Source organism: Neophocaena asiaeorientalis, unplaced genomic scaffold (assembly GCF_003031525.2).
Source record: "Neophocaena asiaeorientalis asiaeorientalis breed wild unplaced genomic scaffold, Neophocaena_asiaeorientalis_V1.1 scaffold1, whole genome shotgun sequence".
Classification (NCBI taxonomy): domain Eukaryota; kingdom Metazoa; phylum Chordata; class Mammalia; order Artiodactyla; family Phocoenidae; genus Neophocaena; species Neophocaena asiaeorientalis.
Window position 1 is genome coordinate 5,659,580 of NW_020171981.1, and position 18,626 is coordinate 5,678,205.

The 18,626-nt window shown below is 50.8% G+C and overlaps 2 protein-coding genes across 6 annotated transcripts; one reads left to right on the top strand and one right to left on the bottom strand.

Moving 5' to 3' along the window:
• The first annotated feature begins 4 nt into the window (after window positions 1–4).
• Window positions 5–6,389, top strand: EME1 (essential meiotic structure-specific endonuclease 1). Of its 5 annotated transcripts, none has more exons than XM_024743377.1 (9): window positions 5–35; window positions 1,100–1,911; window positions 1,995–2,119; window positions 3,443–3,532; window positions 3,623–3,744; window positions 3,948–4,071; window positions 4,297–4,412; window positions 5,231–5,420; window positions 5,667–6,389. In XM_024743377.1, exons 2-9 carry the CDS (start codon window positions 1,125–1,127, stop codon window positions 5,841–5,843), a joined length of 1,731 nt encoding a protein of 576 aa, XP_024599145.1. In that variant the 5' UTR covers window positions 5–35; window positions 1,100–1,124; the 3' UTR covers window positions 5,844–6,389. The 5 variants fall into 5 exon arrangements, with proteins under 5 accessions (XP_024599145.1, XP_024599174.1, XP_024599168.1 ...); XM_024743406.1 differs by having other exon boundaries at window positions 5,716–6,389; XM_024743384.1 differs by having other exon boundaries at window positions 11–62.
• LRRC59 (leucine rich repeat containing 59) lies at window positions 6,134–18,238 on the bottom strand. The gene is made up of 7 exons (XM_024743411.1): window positions 17,928–18,238; window positions 15,846–15,905; window positions 15,185–15,343; window positions 14,849–14,953; window positions 11,768–11,840; window positions 9,523–9,696; window positions 6,134–8,083 (listed from the first exon to the last, which is right to left on the bottom strand). The coding sequence occupies exons 1-7, from the start codon at window positions 18,030–18,032 to the stop codon at window positions 7,836–7,838; spliced, it is 924 nt and encodes a 307-aa protein (XP_024599179.1). The 5' UTR covers window positions 18,033–18,238; the 3' UTR covers window positions 6,134–7,835.
• Window positions 18,239–18,626: the final 388 nt, after the last annotated feature.

Below are 18,626 nucleotides of genomic sequence, written 5' to 3' on the forward strand. Positions count from 1 at the left end.
CGTAGCGGATGAAAGAGTGACGCGAGAAGTTGCTGGTGAGCGCTGCCGGGCGGGCGGACCGGGTAGGGCTTACTTCCTGAGCTCATCTCTGCAGAGGCTCGGTGGCCGGGGCGTCCGGCGCTTCTGCCGCGGTGCGTGGGCGAGCCGCCCGCCCTGGTGTCAGCGGGAGAGGCTTGGAGCCCGCTCAGCAGGGGCCCGCTTGTCCGACCCCCGCATTTTGCCAGAATCTACCAAGGCCCTTGCGGGTCTCTCCCTAGTCATTCAGCTTACTTTACTGAGCGCTTCCTGCGTGCCAGATACTGTGCTAAGCTCTGTAGATGCATGCTTTTAATTTTTTTTTTAAACTTCTTACAATCTTGTAAAGTAGGTAATGTTATTATTCCTATTTTACTAAAAAAGAAAGCGAGGCCCAGAGAGGTTACCTGGCTCATCTCGGGTCACACCTACAATGTTAGTGAATATTTGTTCAAAGAACGACTCTTGTGCACGACCCAGCAACTGGCAATCCTAGGTCTGTCTGCAAGAGAATTGAAAACATCCCCACAAAAACTAGGACATGAATGTTCATGGCAGCATTATTCATTCAAAATGGCCCAAAATGGAGTCAAACAGAATGTCCGCCAGATGATGAATGGACAAACAAAATGTGGCATATCTATACGGTGAGGTGTTATTCAATCGTAAAAAGCAATGAAGTACTGACACATGCTACAACATAAATGGACCTTGAAAATATCATGCTTAAGAAGCCAGTCACAAAAGTTCATATACTCAGCTAAAAAAGAGTGACTCTTGGTATCTCCATTTTACATGCAGAGATCAGCAAAGAGGTTGTGTCCAGTGAGTCTTGTTCGTACCTCATTAACATTTTTTAATAGTAACCTCCACTTTGTTTACACCTCACCTTGACCTAGAAAGGATTTGAGAAGGTTTCCTGTTAGACTACAGACATAGCTGTTCTGAGTTCCAGATTGACCGTGTTGGGACCATATCCTCTTTCTCTGTGTATCATTTATTTCCTTAAAGCTTGGCCATAGAACACATCAAGTGGACTGAATTCAGTGCTACAGTCTGTGTCTCATCTCTCTTTTCTTTTCAGGGAATTAATCTGATAGCACATATCGATGGCTGTAGAGAAGTCATCACTCGCGCTGGATTCCAGCGAGAGTGAGTCTGAGGAGCTGCCAACATTTGCCTTTCTGAAGAAGCAACCGTCTTCAACCAAGAGGAGGCAGCCTCAGAAGGAGGAGAAGATTGTAGTGGTTGACACCTCAGATTCTGAGGCCTCCTGTCCTCCATCACCAAAATTGAGAGATCCACCACCTGTTCCAGAGACAGCTGAAACTGTCACACAAACAGAGCCAGTCAGGGTGCTAAGCAGTGGAAGTGAGGATGAGGAAGAATTTGCTCCCCTGGCTGAGAGACTTACTTGTAAGTTTTTGACCCACAAGCAGCTGAGCCCTGAGGGCTCCAGCTCCCCAGTTAAAAGGGTTTTAGATCATCAAAATAATGAAGGAGCATCGCGTGACTGGCAAAACCAGCCCTTCACGAAGATCCGTGATATTCCTCTCTGTGACACCTCAGAGAGGTGTGCGTCGAGTAACAAGGACCCTGTGGTAGACAGTCCATGCCATCAGCTGCCAGCCTGCCAAACTACCTGCTCTGTCCAGAGCAACAGCGTGACAGTAACTAAAACAAATGCTGAGGTACCCCCACCTCAGAAGAGAACCAAGCCTAATCAGAAGGTCCAGAGGAGAGGCTCACAGGGATGCCAGCAGCGGGGACAAGCAGGCCAAAAGGAAAGCACCCAGAGGCAACAGGAAAGGAAGAAGAAGGCAGCCCTGGCTGACAGGCTGAAAGCTCAGAGGCCAGAGGAATGCTTGAAGCACACCGTTGTGCTGCTGGATCCAGGTCCTGCAGGCATCTTTCTTTACCTCATGCCGGGGGAACTGCTTTCTGGGCCCCACTGACAGCCCCTTTCCCGTCTGTTGCAGTGCTCTTGCAGATGGAAGGTGGGGGCCAGCTCCTCGGAGCCCTGCAGTCCATGGAGTGCTGCTGTGTGATTGAGGCACCGGCCGTGCCTTGCAGCATCACGTGGAGAAGGGCTGGGTCCACCGAGGTAAGGGTTTTCTGGCTGCTGCCTCTCCTCCGTAGAGTTACGGGATAAATACGCTTTTACTCTAAAGGATATATTATCAGTGAGGGCTCCAGCAGGAAGGCAGATAGCACACTCAGCTGAGTATAATTTGAGGAGGATTTCGTAAAGGGGCTGTTTCCCAAGGTGTGGGCAGGGTGCAAGGAAACTACAAGGGACAGCGCCGTACCTCAGGACGATAACGGCTTTAACTTGGTTTCTCCACCTCGGGTACGGCTGCCATTTTGGATTGGTTAATTCCCTGTCGTGCTGGGCTGTCCTGTGCCTCGTAGGACGTTTAGCATCTACCTGGTAGCTGCCAACAGTACCTGTCCCGGTTGTGACAATTGAAAATGTCTCCAGATACTGCCAAACGCCCCTTGGGGGGTGGGGGGGAATCGCCCGTTTCTGTCGCAGTCATCCTATAAGGAAGAAATGCTTATCCCCCACATCACAGGTGGGGAAACTGAGGCCCTGAGAAGTTGAAAGCCTTGTTAAGGATCACAGCTGAGTAGTGGCTGGGGGGGGTGGGAGGGAGTAGAACCCAGAGCTCCTCCCACCTGTGCTTTGCAATATTATGGGTCTTGGCTTTTGCTTATAGGGACCTAATCAGAAAACTCCACACGAGCCCTGCTCACGGCTGCTCTGTAATACTGTACTGCTGTAGGATTGTGGACCGTGACGCGGCCTTGGCTGTGCTTGATTATGCCCTAGTATGGCGACGAAGAGACTGAAGTTTCCTTGGTGATTCTTATCTTTGTCACACAAAACCTATGTGGAAGGGCCACTCAGCTTAGCATCTACCCTCAAAGCCCAAGTTACTTATTTGTTCCAAATCCTTCGGAAGAGTTTCCTTCCCTCCATTCCCCTATTCAGAATGCATAGAAATATTGGCAGTTACTTCTCAGTCCGTTTCAACTCACTAATGCTCCTTACTCACTGCCTCAGCGGTGCGGTGCACTGAGGCTGGACAGTTGAGGACTGGGAAGGACAGGATTATGGGTTCCTATTTCTTGCCACCGTGACTTCATTCCAGAAGAAAAATGATAATGCAAAGTGGACTAGGCTGGGCTTCCCTGGTGGCACAGTGGTTGAGTCTGCCTGCCGATGCAGGGGACACGGGTTCGTGCCCCGGTCCGGGAAGATCCCACATGCCGCGGAGCGGCTGGGCCCGTGAGTCATGGCCGCTGAGCCTGCGCATCCGGAGGTGGGGATGAAGTCATTCACCCAGAAGGCCTGGGTCTCTCTCGCAGGTGCTAAGCACCTGCTGACCTGCCTCCCTCTGCCGGGTTCCACGCCCTTTGACAGGATGGAGAGGAGGACTGGGTGGAGGAGCCGATGGTTCTGGTGCTGCTCCAGGCAGAGGCGTTTGTGTCCATGGTCTACAACTTCAAGCAGGTGGGCACAGCCAGAGGGTAGGCGCTGAGGCTGGGGCGGAGGGCTGACCGCAGGGAGCAGGCGTGCTTGCATTTCTGCCCCTTCACGCAGGGGAGTCTGGGCAGCACCGAGGAAGGGAAGAAAACGCTTCGGAGCTTTGTAACTGACATCACAGCAAGGACAGCTGGGAAAGCTCTGTCACTGGTGATTGTGGATCCGGAGAAATGCTTCAGGTTTGGATTTGTCCTCGAGACTTAGCATTAAAAGGGGTAGCTCTTAGGCCAACGGGGGTGAATTTATTCATCCCAGATCTGGGTCCCTCTGCAAAATAGCATCCCTCCTAGCCCTGTGGGACTCTCTGGTCCGGTCTTCTCACACCTCTTCTGCCCGAGCTCGGCCTGGAGCTGCCGCTCTTTGATTTCCTTCCCTGCTCCAGGGCTCCGAATCCTCCAAGGAGAAGGAAACAGGGGGTGGCAAATGGAGAACAGGCCAAGGAGAAGAAGCAGAGACAACCGGAGGCCAACACAGCGGCTTTGGTGACCAGGGTAGACATGGAAGAGGTAAGAACTTCTGTTGCCTGAGTCGTCGTGGCTGCCCGCTCTCATCTAACCCGATTCACCATGATAAAGAGTAAAATGCCTGCTGGACACTACTTTCTACCTCGGCACTGAGTAGGAGAGAAGGGGCCAAACGGGGAGCCAAGGGGCTGGGGTGCAGCTTCAGTGAACGGTGAGAGAACAGTTTCAAACTAACCTCTGCATACCCATCTGCTTTGGGGTTTCTAGGCATTGGTAGATCTGCAGCTACACACAGAAGCCCAGGCTCGAATTGTGCAGAGCTGGAAAGAGCTGGCCGACTTGGCCTGCACATTCACAAAGGCTGTGGCTGAGGCGCCCTTCAAGTGAGTGCCCCCGTCAAGTCCTGGCTCGGTTGCTTGGCCTTGTCTTTTACAGTAGTTCTGGTACCCAAAGATGATGTCCCTTTCCCCTAAACTCTGCTGCTAGCCTGTTGTCACTCAAGTTTGAGGCAGAAGGAGTTGACCTAACCCTGGGAATTCTTGGAAAGAGCCCCCAAGCTCAGTCCCTTTAAAATGTTCTCCTGTAGCTTATGTGTAAGTTTGTGTTCTGCAGGTTGGTACTGGGTTATCAGTGGGCCAGCTTACCAGAATTCATTGCAGGTCAGGTCACAATGAAACAAGCCCTTGTAAAACAATTGTTTAGCCTACTTAGCTCAAGGGCTGTTCATAGTCAGAATTTAAAATCAGTGATTCCTCAGAGACAATCCAATCCAAGTCCCTCATTTTATACCTGAGGGAACTGAGGCCTAAAGAGACCGACTTGTCAAAGTCCCTAGCAAATCAGAAGAACCAAAACTAGAATCCAAAAAAAAAAAAAAAACTAGACTCCAAATTGCCTGATACCCAGTGCTGTGCACTAACCCCCATGCACACTGCCTCCCCGATCAAGATACCCCAATCTCAGTGCAAGCAAGAGCCTCGTACTTTTCTGGTAACTTCTTTTTTGATGAAAAGGAATAGATGTCATTTTTATGGGAATCGGCAACCAGCACTGCTAGGGGACAGAGTGAGCATTCAGATTGGCCAGGTAGAACATCATTCCCACCTCTTCCCATGGCAGTGGAGGGTTTTTACGTTCCTAGTTAAGGGGACAGGTGTAGCACAGTAACACGCGACTTGCAGCTCAACTGTGCTGTTTGCAGGAAGCTCCGAGATCAAGCTGGTTTCTCCTTCTGCCCGGAGAGTGACTGGGCTGGAGGGGCAAAGGTGGACCGCTCTGGCAGGGGGCTTGCAGTGGTCTGGAGGAGACAGGTTCAGCAGCTGAACCGAGTCAGCCTGGAAATGGCCAGTGCCGTTGTGGACGCCTACCCCTCCCCACAGCTCCTGATCCAGGTATGCCGTTCCAGGGGTCACTGCCCAGTGCACTGTGGCCTTAGTGGACTCCCAGTTTCCATGGACAGCACTGGTGAGGGCCCAGGAATGCCCTGTAAATCAACAGTGCGGGTCTGAGATCAGAGTCAACACTGACCAGGGAGGGAGGATGGTTCTCATCCCCCAACCCAAGCTTCCCATCCCTTATTCACAGATGAGGAATGACCGTGGGTGGTATGGTATTAACAGGTCATTTACTACTTTCAGGCTTATAAGCGGTGTTCTTCTGAGCAAGAACGCCAGAATCTGCTTGCAGACATACAGGTGCGCCGTGGGGAAGGTGTGACAGCCACCTCCCGCCGTCTTGGACCAGAGCTCTCCAGGCGTATCTACCTTCAGATGACCGCTTTGCAGCCAGATCTCTCTCTAGACAGTGCAGACTGATGCCAGCCCTCAGGGACAGGGATGAAAAGCTGATTTCCAGCCCAGCCCCCCGACCTCAGAGCACGACTACAGTGCAGGGATCAGAAGCACCTCCTGCAGCACAGCCTGGGTCCTGCCCACAACAGGCTTTCCTGGGCGTCGGTGTTTGCGATAGTGTCCCTACCTGTGAGCTTGGGGCAGAGGCTGAGATGCTCACGTTTGCCTTCCCCTCCCAGCACGTCAACTGCCACGTACAAACCACCCCGACCCCTGCCCCAGCCAGCCCTCAAAATACAAAGGAACAAAGACAGACCACTCAGACACGTATTTAATAACTGTAAAAATCCAAAAGAACCTCAGCGTCAAATCTTGAGGTCCCAAGTGAACTGCCCTCAGCGGGCTGCTTGACAAGGCTGGACGTGCTCCCGCCTTCCTCCCGTCCACGGAAGCTGCCTCAAGCAGCCAAGGAACGGGGGGAGGTCTGGTCACTATGCTGACTTCTGTATTCTCTTAATCTCACTTTATGTACTATGTGTTTAGTTTCAATAAAGCATTTGTACCAATGGCTCTGGAGCTTGGAGGAAGACTAAAGGAATGTGTAGTGATTCTGAGTAAGGTGTGGGCCTACGCAGCAGAGCTCTCCCTGAGGGAGAAAAGAACAAGTCTTTTCTTCCACTGTCAGGACGGTCACAAGTGTCAGTGAAAAGACGAACCCCACTCTGTCTCTGGACATGACAGGTTCTTGCTCTCCCTGGGGAATCGGGGGTTCTTCTGTGAATGAGCACCGTGACGGCCATTTCTGATCCCTTCATCCAACTGTTGTGAAAGGAGGCAAAGGAGGCCAAAGAGCAAGAAAATGCTGAGTCTGGCAGACAAGAGAATGGACAGTTCTGCCCTTATTCATGCAGTCGTTAGTGTACCACTTTTAAACTCCATGATGCTACTTATTTCCCTTCATTGTGTAGTTATATCTAGAATCAATTCTAAACCTCAGTCCCTTATGAAGCTTTAGTTTTCAGGTTGCCTGTGAGGTATTTAATCACACCGATTACGTAAGAGAGCTGTCACAGACAATGTGGCTTTGCAAGGGTCCACCTTCTTGTTTATTGGCAATCGGAATTAATGCTCTCAAATTGATGCAAGGAGCCTGGACCATCCCCATTTTACAGAAGCCACATGAAGTGCCACAGGACTCTACAAGAGCTGCCCAAGACCCTCATGGCTATGAGATTTCTATCTGTGGGTCATGAATCTGTTTCCCGTGAAAGATTCTATACTCCAGCCAAGAGACAATTCTGGTGTAAGTTTTGTTCTCTCAGTACACTATCAAGGAGGCAAAATGATGGGAAGAAAGGATACCAGGGTGGGAATCCAGTTCTGCCTCAAACCAGCTAGGAGACCATAGGCAAGTCATGGAAGGCCTCAGTTTCCCTGTCTACAAGTGTTACACTGGACTGGATGGTCTGGAAGTCCTGTCACAGCCTGAGATTTTGTAGGACTGTTAAAATATCTGAATGTCTGAGGTCCTTAAAAAATAGGTACGCCCCTCCCCCCCAATTTAGACTAGATTTGCTGAGTATGGTGTTCCCCTAGTCCCCAATAACACACTGCCTCCTGATCTGCCCTGGCTCCCCAGGGAGGAATGAAAGAAAGGGTTTGTGACACACGAAAGTATAAATGTAGTGACAGCTGACCTTTAGTAGAAATGAGTCTTGCCTTTATACAGCTTTGTATAACAACTAGAAAAGGCTATGTTTTGTCCTCTCCCCACCCCAAGCCTATTCTTTTAAGCATGCAGGTAACTGGCCCCACCTCCTATTTCTCCTTATTCCACCAGGGAACCCTGCCTAAGGAACAAAGAAGTCTTACAAAGAGGAGGTCTCAAGTACCAAACGGCAGCCATGTGATGATGGCAGGTAGGTCTGACACTAAAAAGAGGTTGTGTCCAACAGAACCCAATTCCATAGGAATCCAAGCTCCAAGGCTGGGAGGCAGCAGGTGTGGAGGACAAGCTCACTGCTGAGAATCGGTCTGCAGGACCCACCGGAGGATGTCGTGGCTGCGCAGGCCCCGGAGCGCGCTGTCGTAGATGGTGTTCACGCTGGTGCAGAGGGGCTGCTGCTGCAGCTCCGTCACCCGACAGGCGACCAGCCCGCCAGCCACACACAGCAGCAGCAGCAGCAGCAGCAGCCTCAGCACAGCCCAGGAGCGAGTGTGTTTCCGGGGTGGTGGCTTCCGGGGCCGAGAGCCGGACTTAGACTCTGGAGGGACAAAGTCACAGTAGGCAAAAAGTCCAGTCAGTTTAAGGACGCACACCCCGCGGTCGATGCTAGTCTCCGTGCGCGTCCACTCACACCCCTCTGCTCTGATGATAACTCCCCCGGCCCTGAGGAGAACACGTTTTCCAGACCATCTGAGCTCTTGAAAACTTTGCTATGCGGAGACTGAAACATGAACGCTTTCTCCCTTGGATCTCAGGGAGTAGATTCAAAACCGGATCTCATTCTGGACGTTTCACTTAGCACACAGTCCCCAGGGTCCCAAGTTCTCCATAACATGCTGATGAGCCGGGCCCCTTGGGACCAAGGGGAGGGGCTCCTCAGGAGGCATCAGGCGTGGGTAGAGTGCTGCCCATTTGGGGAAACAGGTTCAAAATTTATGAATACTGTTAATGGTTTTATTATAAAAAGAAAGCCTGGAAGAAAGTATACCATATTGGTAACAGTGATTAATGCTGGGAACAGGGGATTACAGGTGATTGCCATTTTCCGATATATATAAAGAAATTGTCTGCAGTGAATATAATTATTGAAGAAAAAAATGGTTTTGAGATTTTTAGGCAAATTTTTAAAAAACCTGACTGAACACCCACATTCCAAGAACTACATGATCCTGTCATAGGTTTTTCTCACTTAATCCTATCACTAATCTGTAAGTAGGTACGATCCTCATTTACACAAGGCAACAGAAAGGTGGTGAGGTTGGGCGACTTGCTCAAGGCCAGCGGGGGCAAGCAGGGACAGGCCCTGCAGGCCTCCCTCCCCAGAGCTTCCCTGCTCAGGTTCCTCTCCCTCAGGTGTCCCTTCTGGCCCAGGGGATATACGGTCCTCCCTTATACATCGAGTCACATTGCTATACAAATCCAACGGGACATATTCAGGCAAAACACTAACGTGTTTTATATACGACATGGCTCCCCGAATGCAGGCCAAGTGATTCCCCTGGTGTTCACCAAACAGAGTGATCGGGTCCAACTGGGGAAGAAAATCACAGGCAGTGCTGGCACCACTGAGACGGTACCACACACTCAAAAGCTCAGTCCACTTCCTGGATGACGTCAGGGACTTTTAAGAGTAATGTGACCATATGCAATCTTCACCTTTCTGGGTGATTTTAGAATCTAACCCTTACAAAAATGCAACTCCCTGTTCTGGAAACGTTCTAAGCTCCATCTGACCCAAATACCTGCACATAAGCATGTGACACTGGGGAAACAAACCACTCGGGGCAGTAGGAGGGTCCCCATTCCCCGTAAGTGGACCCTCTGAGTTACTCCCAGGCCTTAGAGTATGCTGTACCTGACAAGGTCTGCAAGCTTGTTCGCTCGCTCGCTCACTCACTCACTCAGCCATTCCTGGAAACCTAAGCCATGTCCCCACCACACCCCTCCTGGAACCCTGCAACTGAGAGAAAAACCTACTCGGGGCCTGATTTGCTTCCTTCTTAGGTTTCTTCTCCTGCTCCCGCTTGGCTGCTTTGAGGGCGTCATACTCCTTCCTCCGGCGCTCCTTCTCTTCCGCCTTCTCCCGCTTCCGCAGTTCCCGCTCCTGAGCCTCCTTAGCTCGCTGCTTGGCCTCCCACTTCTTCTCGGCCTCTATGAGAAAGTATACCCAAAAGTGGCTTCTCTTCCACAAACCTCCAGTGTGCTTTCTCAAGTGATTATGGAGTCAGGCTCCCTTCCCTTATGCTGTGGATCACATAAGATACGTTAAAAAGCAGCAGCTGTCTTTCTGCTCTCTGGAAGTAAGCCCTCCCTAAAATACACTAAGCTGCTCTCAGGGTTTGCTCGGTGGATTCTTACTCAGGGACTCCTAGCCGCAAGCAGCAGAGACTAGGGTGATGTAACAAGGGTGGGGGGCATAAGAAAGGCATGGGTGATGAGTCTGGTGTGCCTTTAGAATTAGGTACTAATTCAGAAGACACAGCCACTGACAGCCTTGCACAACTCAACTATGAGGAGAGGAAACAAGGGAGGTGTTGATTCTATGGGAGTCCCATCTTCCCAAGCTTCGGAAAGGAATGTGGCATGGGGAGGGCAGGAAGAAAAAGGGAGCGCTCAGGTTCAAGGTTAGAGAAGATGGAAATGTTTTCCTGAAAAAACAAGACTACTAGTTTGTCAGAGGGTACCCTAGACTTCAACTCAGGAGTCTATGTAACATTCCGATTTATTCCACAGCTCAAGTATGTTTACATACAGCACCCACCTTACAAATTACTGGTTTCTAAAAATGCATTCCCAAATTATTTGGAAGACTGAAGCACATTTTTCCAAAGCCAGAATGCCACAAATGGTGGTTGAATGTCCTTTTAGGGCTCAAAAGCCTATTTGAACTATCATGGAGCTGAATAGTACTATTCTTGTCACTGTAGCTTTCCACTGCTTTTCTACATACAAACAAGCTCCAAGTTCCAGCTGAGCACCAAGAATGCCAAGAACACACTCTGCCCAGCCTCAAGAGAACATGTGCCATCCAGAGGCGAAAGCAGCAGTGGTCACAGTAAACATGGGTAGCACAGCGGCCATGCGTGTACAAGGAATGGTCACAACTCAGGGGTTCCAATCTCAGGGGCCGCCTGTAACCAGTACTACACATGTCCCTCTAACCGCGGGAGTCCTCCAGCAAGCGGGCTCAGAAGTCAGCCGGCTCGTCAACAGAGCACCTACTGTGTGCCGGGCCTTGTTCCAAGTGCTCGGATACAGCAGTGAAGAAAAGTCAAGCTCTACTGCCTAAGTCATCTGCTTTCTACAGAAGGAGACAAACAATAAACAAGTGAACAAATAGGGGAAAAGACAGTGATATGTGCCATAAAGGAAATAACTGAGGATGTGACAGAGAGTGGCAGGTGGGTTGGCTCTTCTCGTTTGAGTGGTTCTGAAACGGTTACGGTTAACCTGGGGCAACAGATGAGGACCACATGAAGCCAGCAGGCAGCCAGTAGGCAGCCACGTAAAGACCTGAGGGAAAAGGAAACCAACAAAGCCCTTAAGATGAGACTGTTCTTGGTGTGTTCAAGCAACAGCAGAGGATCGTGTGGCTGACGGTAACTGCACTCTCTCCCTGGTGTGTGGAACGAGGCCGGAGAAGCAAGCAGGCCTGGGTCATGGCGGGCTTTGTTGGCCATGTTACTGAGTTTGAATTTCATTCTAAGTTCAGTTGGAAGCCGTGAGAGGGTTTTAAGCAAATAGCAGCAGAAGTGATTTGTGTTTTGAAAAGATCTCCCTGGCTGCTGTGTGGAGACGGCACAAGTGTGGAGCCAGGACATGGTGCTAGGAGGTACTATGGCAGTCCACCGGCTGGAGGCTTGACTGCGGTGGTGGCACTGGAGTTGCCACTGCTGATAGACTAGACGTGGGAGTAACAGAAGAAAGCAATCACGGACATCTTCCCAATTTCAGGCTTGAATAACTAAAGGGATGGTGATCTCCCATTATGGGGGGACACCACAAGGTGCTGAAGGGGATCTGGTTAGGCATGTTTAATTTGAGATACTTATTAACCCTCCAAGCAGACAGAAAGATAAGCAGTTGACTATGACTGTGGGGCTCAGTGGAGAAGCCAGGACTGGAGAGATGCTGCCATCTACCACCACGCTGTTCCCCACTGCTCTGCACGGCTCCTATCCTGGATCCTAGCTCCTCAAGCATGAGGCGGGTGGCCACCTACCTCGGTCTATTTCCAGCCGCCGCTGCCTCTCTCGCTCCTGATCCACCTGCACAGCCTTCATGTGCTGTAACACCTGCAAAGGGAGAGGAGGGTGCTGAAGTGCTCCCCGCAGTTGTCTTCACTGCGGAGAGTCTCAAGAAAGAGACTGTTCTTTCCAGAGGCCCTGGAAGCTGTGCAGAGCTAATGGAGTTAACCTAGAAGAGCCATATAAGCCCAGTTCACTAAAGTGGTCAGGAAAGAAGTCTGTGAAACACAATGCCAACTGGGATCTAAAAAGTCCTGCCATTCACAATCGCTTCATGTAATTCTCCCAGCAACTTTTGTGTTAAACAGGGACAGCACTTCCTCTAAGACACTTTCCTGACCTCTTTTGGCTGCCTCAGGCTCCCTCCTCCCACTCGTGGGAGTTTTCTTGTCCATCTCAGTCCTAGACTGTAAGCTCCCTAAGGGCTAGGGACTACTGTCCTTAGCTCTGCAGGCGAGCACAGCGTTTAGCTAGTTATAGCACTCAATACAGGTGTGATGAGCAACTGACCGGATGCCCACTGTAAAAATAAGGAAGAACACCCAGGCTCTGGTGTCACAGGGCTAGGAAGTAGCACAGCTGAGAGTGGGCGTCTGCTGAGTCCCTAGGCCAGAGCTTGTCCCTCTTACGCATAGTGCACAGACGCAGGAGGGCTGTAAGAGAAAGGCATTTTATGAGCTCAATGAACACTGGAGAAGAAAAGCTCAAGTATTCTAAATGAAGACAGCAAATTGTCTTAATTTTCTGTTTCGCTACTGCACTAGACAACCTGCAGGACAGACATGTATTCAAATGTAATTATTTCACTTCATGGAAACTTCAGACATGCCCACATCTATCATAAGAGGGACACAGGAGCAGGTCTGCAAAAGCCACTCCCTCCAAGAGCCTGGCTTAAAGCCACAAGGAACCCTGTCCCGAGTAACCCAGGACTTGCACCAGCTGGCACCTCTCCAGAGGAGTCAAGCTTACTAAAAAATGGCCGCTCAACAAGGGGCTGCAGGATCTGGAGGAAGGTCAAGCATGATGTGGAGAGGGGGCCCAAGTTCAAAGTCCCTGTCTCACCCTGAACTCTGAATTTTATATAAGCACCAACCATTCAGTTGGCTTTAGGGGGTAAAAACTGGCTAAATAAAGAACCTGGACGTTTAAGAGCCGCCCCTTTTAGCTTGGCTACAATACATCAGGAGTTAGTTACCTGACAACACAGCCCAGTCCGAAATGGGAGAGGCTCTTCTAGAGCCTCTGGAGGGTTGCTTTTGTCTACCTATCCCAGTCCACAGCAGGTAGTAAGCACCTGATGATTACTGTTGAACTAGCAAATTATTTTTAAAAGGTGCTTCACTATGTGCCAAGCTGATTAGTTACTATGCACCCACAAGGTCAGAACTGACGAGACCTAAACTAACTCCTGGAGGCAAGTGACCTCCTTCTGACTGGCCCACGCCACTCCTGTACGTGCCTAAAGGTGTGTGCAGGAGAGGGCAGCGGTGCCGGAGCATGGCTTCTCACCACGTCCCCAACGCACCGTGCTCCCCGGAGCTTTGTCTGGAAAATACCTGTGAATACTAAAGATCTTTACACTCAACAAAAGTTATTTTTGTAGGTCAAAAACTGGAATATCAGCAACTTTGGTTTAATATAGTATTAGTTGAATGAATAAATGGATAAATGAAAGGTGTTGCATACTGAGGGTTTCTCGGGTCAGAGATACAGAAGTAACACCTACTTCCCAGGTTCATGAGGGTTATGAGATGAAACATGCAAAGCAGGCACAACAGAGGAAGAGCAGTCAATGGTAGCTACTGTTAGTCTTCAGAACAGACAACATTCTTAAAGCACCAAGTTTTTAGAACAGGATTCACAGATCACTTGTACTGTTCCCAGCTGAGGGCAAACTGTTGCCTTGGCTTCTTGGATGCACTGAGGCTGTGCTTGGTTTCTTGTAACAAAGGGTGACACAGATGATGAGACTATCTAAGAAGCCCTGAGCTAGTGATAAGAAAAGAAAGGCCATTACTCCCGAGATTCACAGAGACCCATCATACCCACATTTCGCTTACATTAATCTAGCATTTAAAGTTAACTCTTTTGTGTTCACAACGCCCCCTAAACATAGCCAAGTAAGTCATCTGGCGCTCAGCAGAAGCAGCAGCAATCTGTTCTAAAGCTGGAGGGAGAAAATGACTGTAGCTAGAGTTTTTGAGAGATGCGCACAGTGCCGTTCTTAAGAAACAATGCAAAGCACCTTCAAGGTTATTGGCAATATTTGCCTTCCAGGCTGCCAGTTAGTTCCTTCCTCCTGTCAGATGACTCAACTGAAGTCGAATGCCAGATGTGCCCAGGATGTGTCTGTTTACAGGTATAAACTTACAAATACTAACAATACCTTTATTATCAAAATTCAGTAACTGTGACTCAGAAAGGCTACAGTGCCTAACCCTCTTGCTCCATATAAACTGTCAACAGTGCAGTGCTGGATCATGCAGGGTCCTGATTTCTAGGAACAGAAGTACTGCAGTAGAGCAGAAGACAGTATTCTACTGCTTGGAAAGAGAGGAACAAAGGTGCCTTTGCCTGACAGGTTCAGAGTAGACATCTTCAGAGGCCTTCATGCTTTAAAAGACACAGCTATTTGGGGCTTCCCTGGTGGCGCAGTGGTTGAGAATCTGCCTGCTAATGCAGGAGACATGGGTTCAAGCCGTGGTCTGGAAGGATCCCACATGCCACGGAGCAACTAGGCCCGTGAGCCACAACTACTGAGCCTGCGCGTCTGGAGCCTGTGGTCCGCAACAAGAGAGGCCACGATAGTGAGAGGCCTGCGCATCGCGATGAAGAGTGGCCCTCGCTTGCCACAACTAGAGAAAGCCCTCGCACAGAAATGAAGACCCAACACAGCAAAACTAAATTAATTAATAAACTCGTGCCCCCAACATCTTCTTTAAAAAAAAAAAAAAAGACACAGCCATGGGTGCCCTGGGAGGGGAAAACAGGAGGCGACGGAGGCAAGTCCCAGGGGAACGTATGAAGGAGCCGCTGGGGAGCCTCGTGCTTACCTTGTTGGCACACTGCTTACACTGCTTCTCATCCAAGCAATCCCCTGCCACCTTGGCCAGGACAGGATCCAGGGGGTTATCCTTCAGGTCCAGCCACTTCAGACTCTAAACAGATGGGGCAGAGAGTCTGGTAAGCCCGAGTTCACATAAAGAGCCCCTCAAAGTGGAACGAAACGAGCAGAGAGAAAGCCCTTCTCTGTTCCGGCCGCAGGGAAAGCCGTCCGAGGCTGTGACAACAAGGTGGTATTCCTCTCGGCCTCTCTCACAGCCACACTCCCTCAGTCCCGGAGGCCTCTGCTGCACCTGGCCATGAAACATTGCGTCATGAATTGTTACCTTGAGCTGAGCAAAGCTGACAGGCAGGGTGACCAGCCTGTTGTTGAGGAGGTCCAGGTGCTGGAGGTTGACCAGGCGGCCAAAGTCTGCTGGTAGCTGCCGCAGTTTGTTCTTACTCAGGTCCAGCTTCACCAGGTGTGTGAGGCCACAGAAATCCGACTAGGACCCAAAGAGAGAACACCTTGGCCTCGGGCTCACACACTGCGATGTAACAGTCCAGGAGGCCCCGAGTCAGAGGCGCCTATGCGCAAATCCTGACTCTACCTTTTTTTTTTTTTTTTTGCGGAAGGCTCCGGACTGATGCGCAGGCTCAGCGGCCATGGCTCAGGGCCCCAGCCGCTCCGCGGCATGTGGGATCTTCCCGGACCGGGGCACGAACCCGAGTCCCCTACATTGGCAGGTGGACTCTCAACCGCTGCGCCACCAGGGAAGCCCCTGACTCTACCTTTTACTAGCTGCTCCAGCTCGAATGAAAATGGAGATAGCAGGCATAGCTCCTGGTGGTGAGCCGTGAGCCGTGTGTGCAAAAGGGCTTAGGCCTTTTTAGTGGTAGCCTGCCTGCAGGCCTATCCTGAAATTATGCCTTATGACACAACTCCCCCAGACAGGAAGGAGAAGCAGCAGGGCTCTAGAAGAAATCATGCTTGCTTGCCAGTCTTACCGGTAGAGCAGTCAGTTTATTGCAGGACAGATCCAGTATGGTGGCCTTTGGGAGGGCAGCCTAGGAAAGGGAATGAGAACAAAATGTCAGATCAACACATGGAACAATTCAGTGACATCTGCTAATGAAGCATTTTCCACAGAAAGTTCCCATGGTTAGAAAAGGCCTTTAACATGGACATATATACACTACCAAATGTAAAACAGATAGCTAGTGGGAAGCAGCTGCATAGCACAGGGAGATCAACTCGGTGCTTTGTGACCACCTAGAGGGGTGGGATAGGGAGGATGGCAGGGAGATGCAAGAGGGAGGAGATTTGGGGATATGTGTATACGTATAGCTGATTCACTTTGTTATACAGCAGAAACTAAAACACCATTGTAAAGCAATTATACTCCAATAAAGATGTTAAAAAATTTTTTTTCAACAAAGGAAAAAAAAAAGGCCTTTAAAAACAAAAAATAGCACTGAAGTATAATGTTCCTGGAGACATGAAAGGAAAAATGAGCCAGTCACCCACGACCTAGAGAAGAATGCACAGTAGGGATTTGGCTGGGGAACATCCAAGGAAAAAAGACCAGATTCTCAGAAATTCTCCATAGCACTTTTAAGATTCTCTCTAGCACTGCTCCTTATTAGGTTTCAGGGCAGGGACTGTGTCTAATATAGCTCTGTGATTTCCATATTCTCCAGTGCAGGGTCTTCCAGGCACTCAATATACCCGTTGGCTGATTCGTACCTGAATGAATGAGTGAATGCAGAGTGAAATCAAGGCCCTCACAACCCAGCTCTGTTTTCCCATGGGGTTTGGGATGGACAGGCTCAGCAAAACTGACCCTTCCGTTCTCCCAGGGGCAATGCTGCACCAACCGGAGGCCTGGAGTAAAAGGTTTCGGACAGCAGTTCTAGGGCCAGGCTGAAACATGGGGCGGGGAAGAAGGCAAATATGCAGTTAAGGACACTGGGCCAACGTGGACTTTCCAAATGTCAAAGTCCCAAGCATGAAGTTTGACCACCTAAAGAAGTTTGAGATATCACAGTGGGAAGCACACCGTGGTAATAGTTACATGCATCAACATTTGCTACCTGCCAAGTATTTTACATTACAGTCTTATTTAATTCTCCCAACAACCCTATGCGATGGGAATAATTATCACCATTTTATACATGAGGAAATCTAGGCTTAAAGGAGAACTAAGCTTGCCAAGGGCACTCAGCTATTAAGCAATGAAGCTGATATATGAACTGGGACTCCCATTCTAACCTCCATACTACACAGCCAAGGCAGAGGGAAGACTGGGCCAAGTGCCAAACGCAAATATAATTTGTTAAAGGCAGTGAGGAAAGTGCAGGTCATCCAAAGGGAGGCTACTGTGGGGGATGCGGGTGGGGAACCAGGTGGGCAAAGCAGGGATGTACCATCTAACTCCACTTTGGCAACAAACTAGTCTTGTAACGTTCCTGGGGCCTCAGGCTTGTTTCCCCGGTTGGGGGTACGGGAGTAGGCGGGTGGAGGGGTGGGCCACGATGGTGCGGATTCCCACCAGTTTCAGAGTTGGGAAGAGACTTTGCCAACCAAGCAGTGAGATGTCACATTCTTCAAGGAAGCATGCCTCAGGGCTGGGGCAGCCAGCTGGGATTTCTGGCTTCCAAGAAAAGCCAGGTCTGGGCCACACCCAGGCCTAACCGGAGGCCTACTTGCACCAAGTCATTCATTCATCTGTTCATTCATTCTCCGAATACATCCAGCAATCGCGCTCTGAGGGCTCCTACTTTAGGTCGGGAAAGGAGCTGAGCGCTGCGAAAGCCCCTGAAATGGGGCGGGGGGGATTCACTCCTGACCCGTAAAAAGCCCATAGCCAGACAAGCAGCTCCTTCCCATCTTCTGGAACTGTGCCAAAGTGACACGTGTACATCCCAGGAAGAAAACTGGGGCCGGACGCGGCCTCCCCCGGGGAGTTAGTCCCACTCCCCCCACCTCATTTTAAGCCATGGAGACTGAGACATGCGAAAGAAAGCGACCAACGCAGGGGCCAGCGCCAGTCGTGGGTGGGCGCCTGGGCCTCGCGGGACTGTACTGACCAACTCCTTGACCGGGACCTCATTCAGGTCGCTGAGGCTCAGATCCAGCTCGTGGCCGTCCAGCTTGTCGCGGAGGTTCCCGCCCTTGCTACCGGCCTTGGTCATGGTGACGCCGGCTGAACGAGTCCCGGCTCCGACGAGCAAGAGAAGGGCTGAGAAGCCGCTCGTCGGCTCAGCAGACTCGCACCCAACCTACAAAGCCTGCGTCCCCGGCCGCCACAGGTGCGAGACCGCCGCCGCCCGTCCGCCCGCCCTCTGAGCCCTGCGCCCCGTTCCCACCGGTGCAGCCACGACGACGACCACTTCCGTGTCCACGTCACCTTCCGTGGCCACTGAGACGGGCTGGGCCAGAGCGGCCTGAGCGTGTGCGGGAGCGCCCTCTGTCGCCCGCCACCGCCGGCAGCGTGAGGTTCCGGCTCCGAGTTCAGTCGCCAGCCGAGCAGCTGTGTTCCCTGGTGCTGGGAGAGCACGCCCGCGGGCAGTCGTCGCTGGCAGCGCCAGGAGGCGAAAAGACTGGGGGCCAGAAGACCTGGGCCCCATCCAAAACTGACCTCATCAGATCTCCCCCACCTCCCTGGATTAGCAGCCGAAACTGGGTGTCCTTCAAAATTGCTCTCTGTCCTCTATCAATCCCCAAACCATCATGATCCGGAAAACTTTGCCTCTCTCTCTCATCTCCTCCTCACTGCCCCAAGCCCT

Excerpts from the sequence above, each read along its gene's own strand:
- LRRC59 (XM_024743411.1), bottom strand. The coding sequence starts at position 18,032 with ATGACCAAGGCCGGTAGCAAGGGCGGGAACCTCCGCGACAAGCTGGAC. Across the intron at positions 11,841-14,848 it reads GTAAGCAGTGTGCCAACAAG|GTGTTACAGCACATGAAGGC; the intron begins GTAAGCACGAGG and ends CTCCCTTTGCAG. Across the intron at positions 8,084-9,522 it reads GGAAGCAAATCAGGCCCCGA|AGTCTAAGTCCGGCTCTCGG; the intron begins GTAGGTTTTTCT and ends TTGTCCCTCCAG.
- EME1 (XM_024743377.1), top strand. The coding sequence starts at position 1,125 with ATGGCTGTAGAGAAGTCATCACTCGCGCTGGATTCCAGCGAGAGTGAG. Across the intron at positions 2,120-3,442 it reads GAAGGGCTGGGTCCACCGAG|GATGGAGAGGAGGACTGGGT; the intron begins GTAAGGGTTTTC and ends GCCCTTTGACAG. Across the intron at positions 5,421-5,666 it reads CCCCACAGCTCCTGATCCAG|GCTTATAAGCGGTGTTCTTC; the intron begins GTATGCCGTTCC and ends TACTACTTTCAG.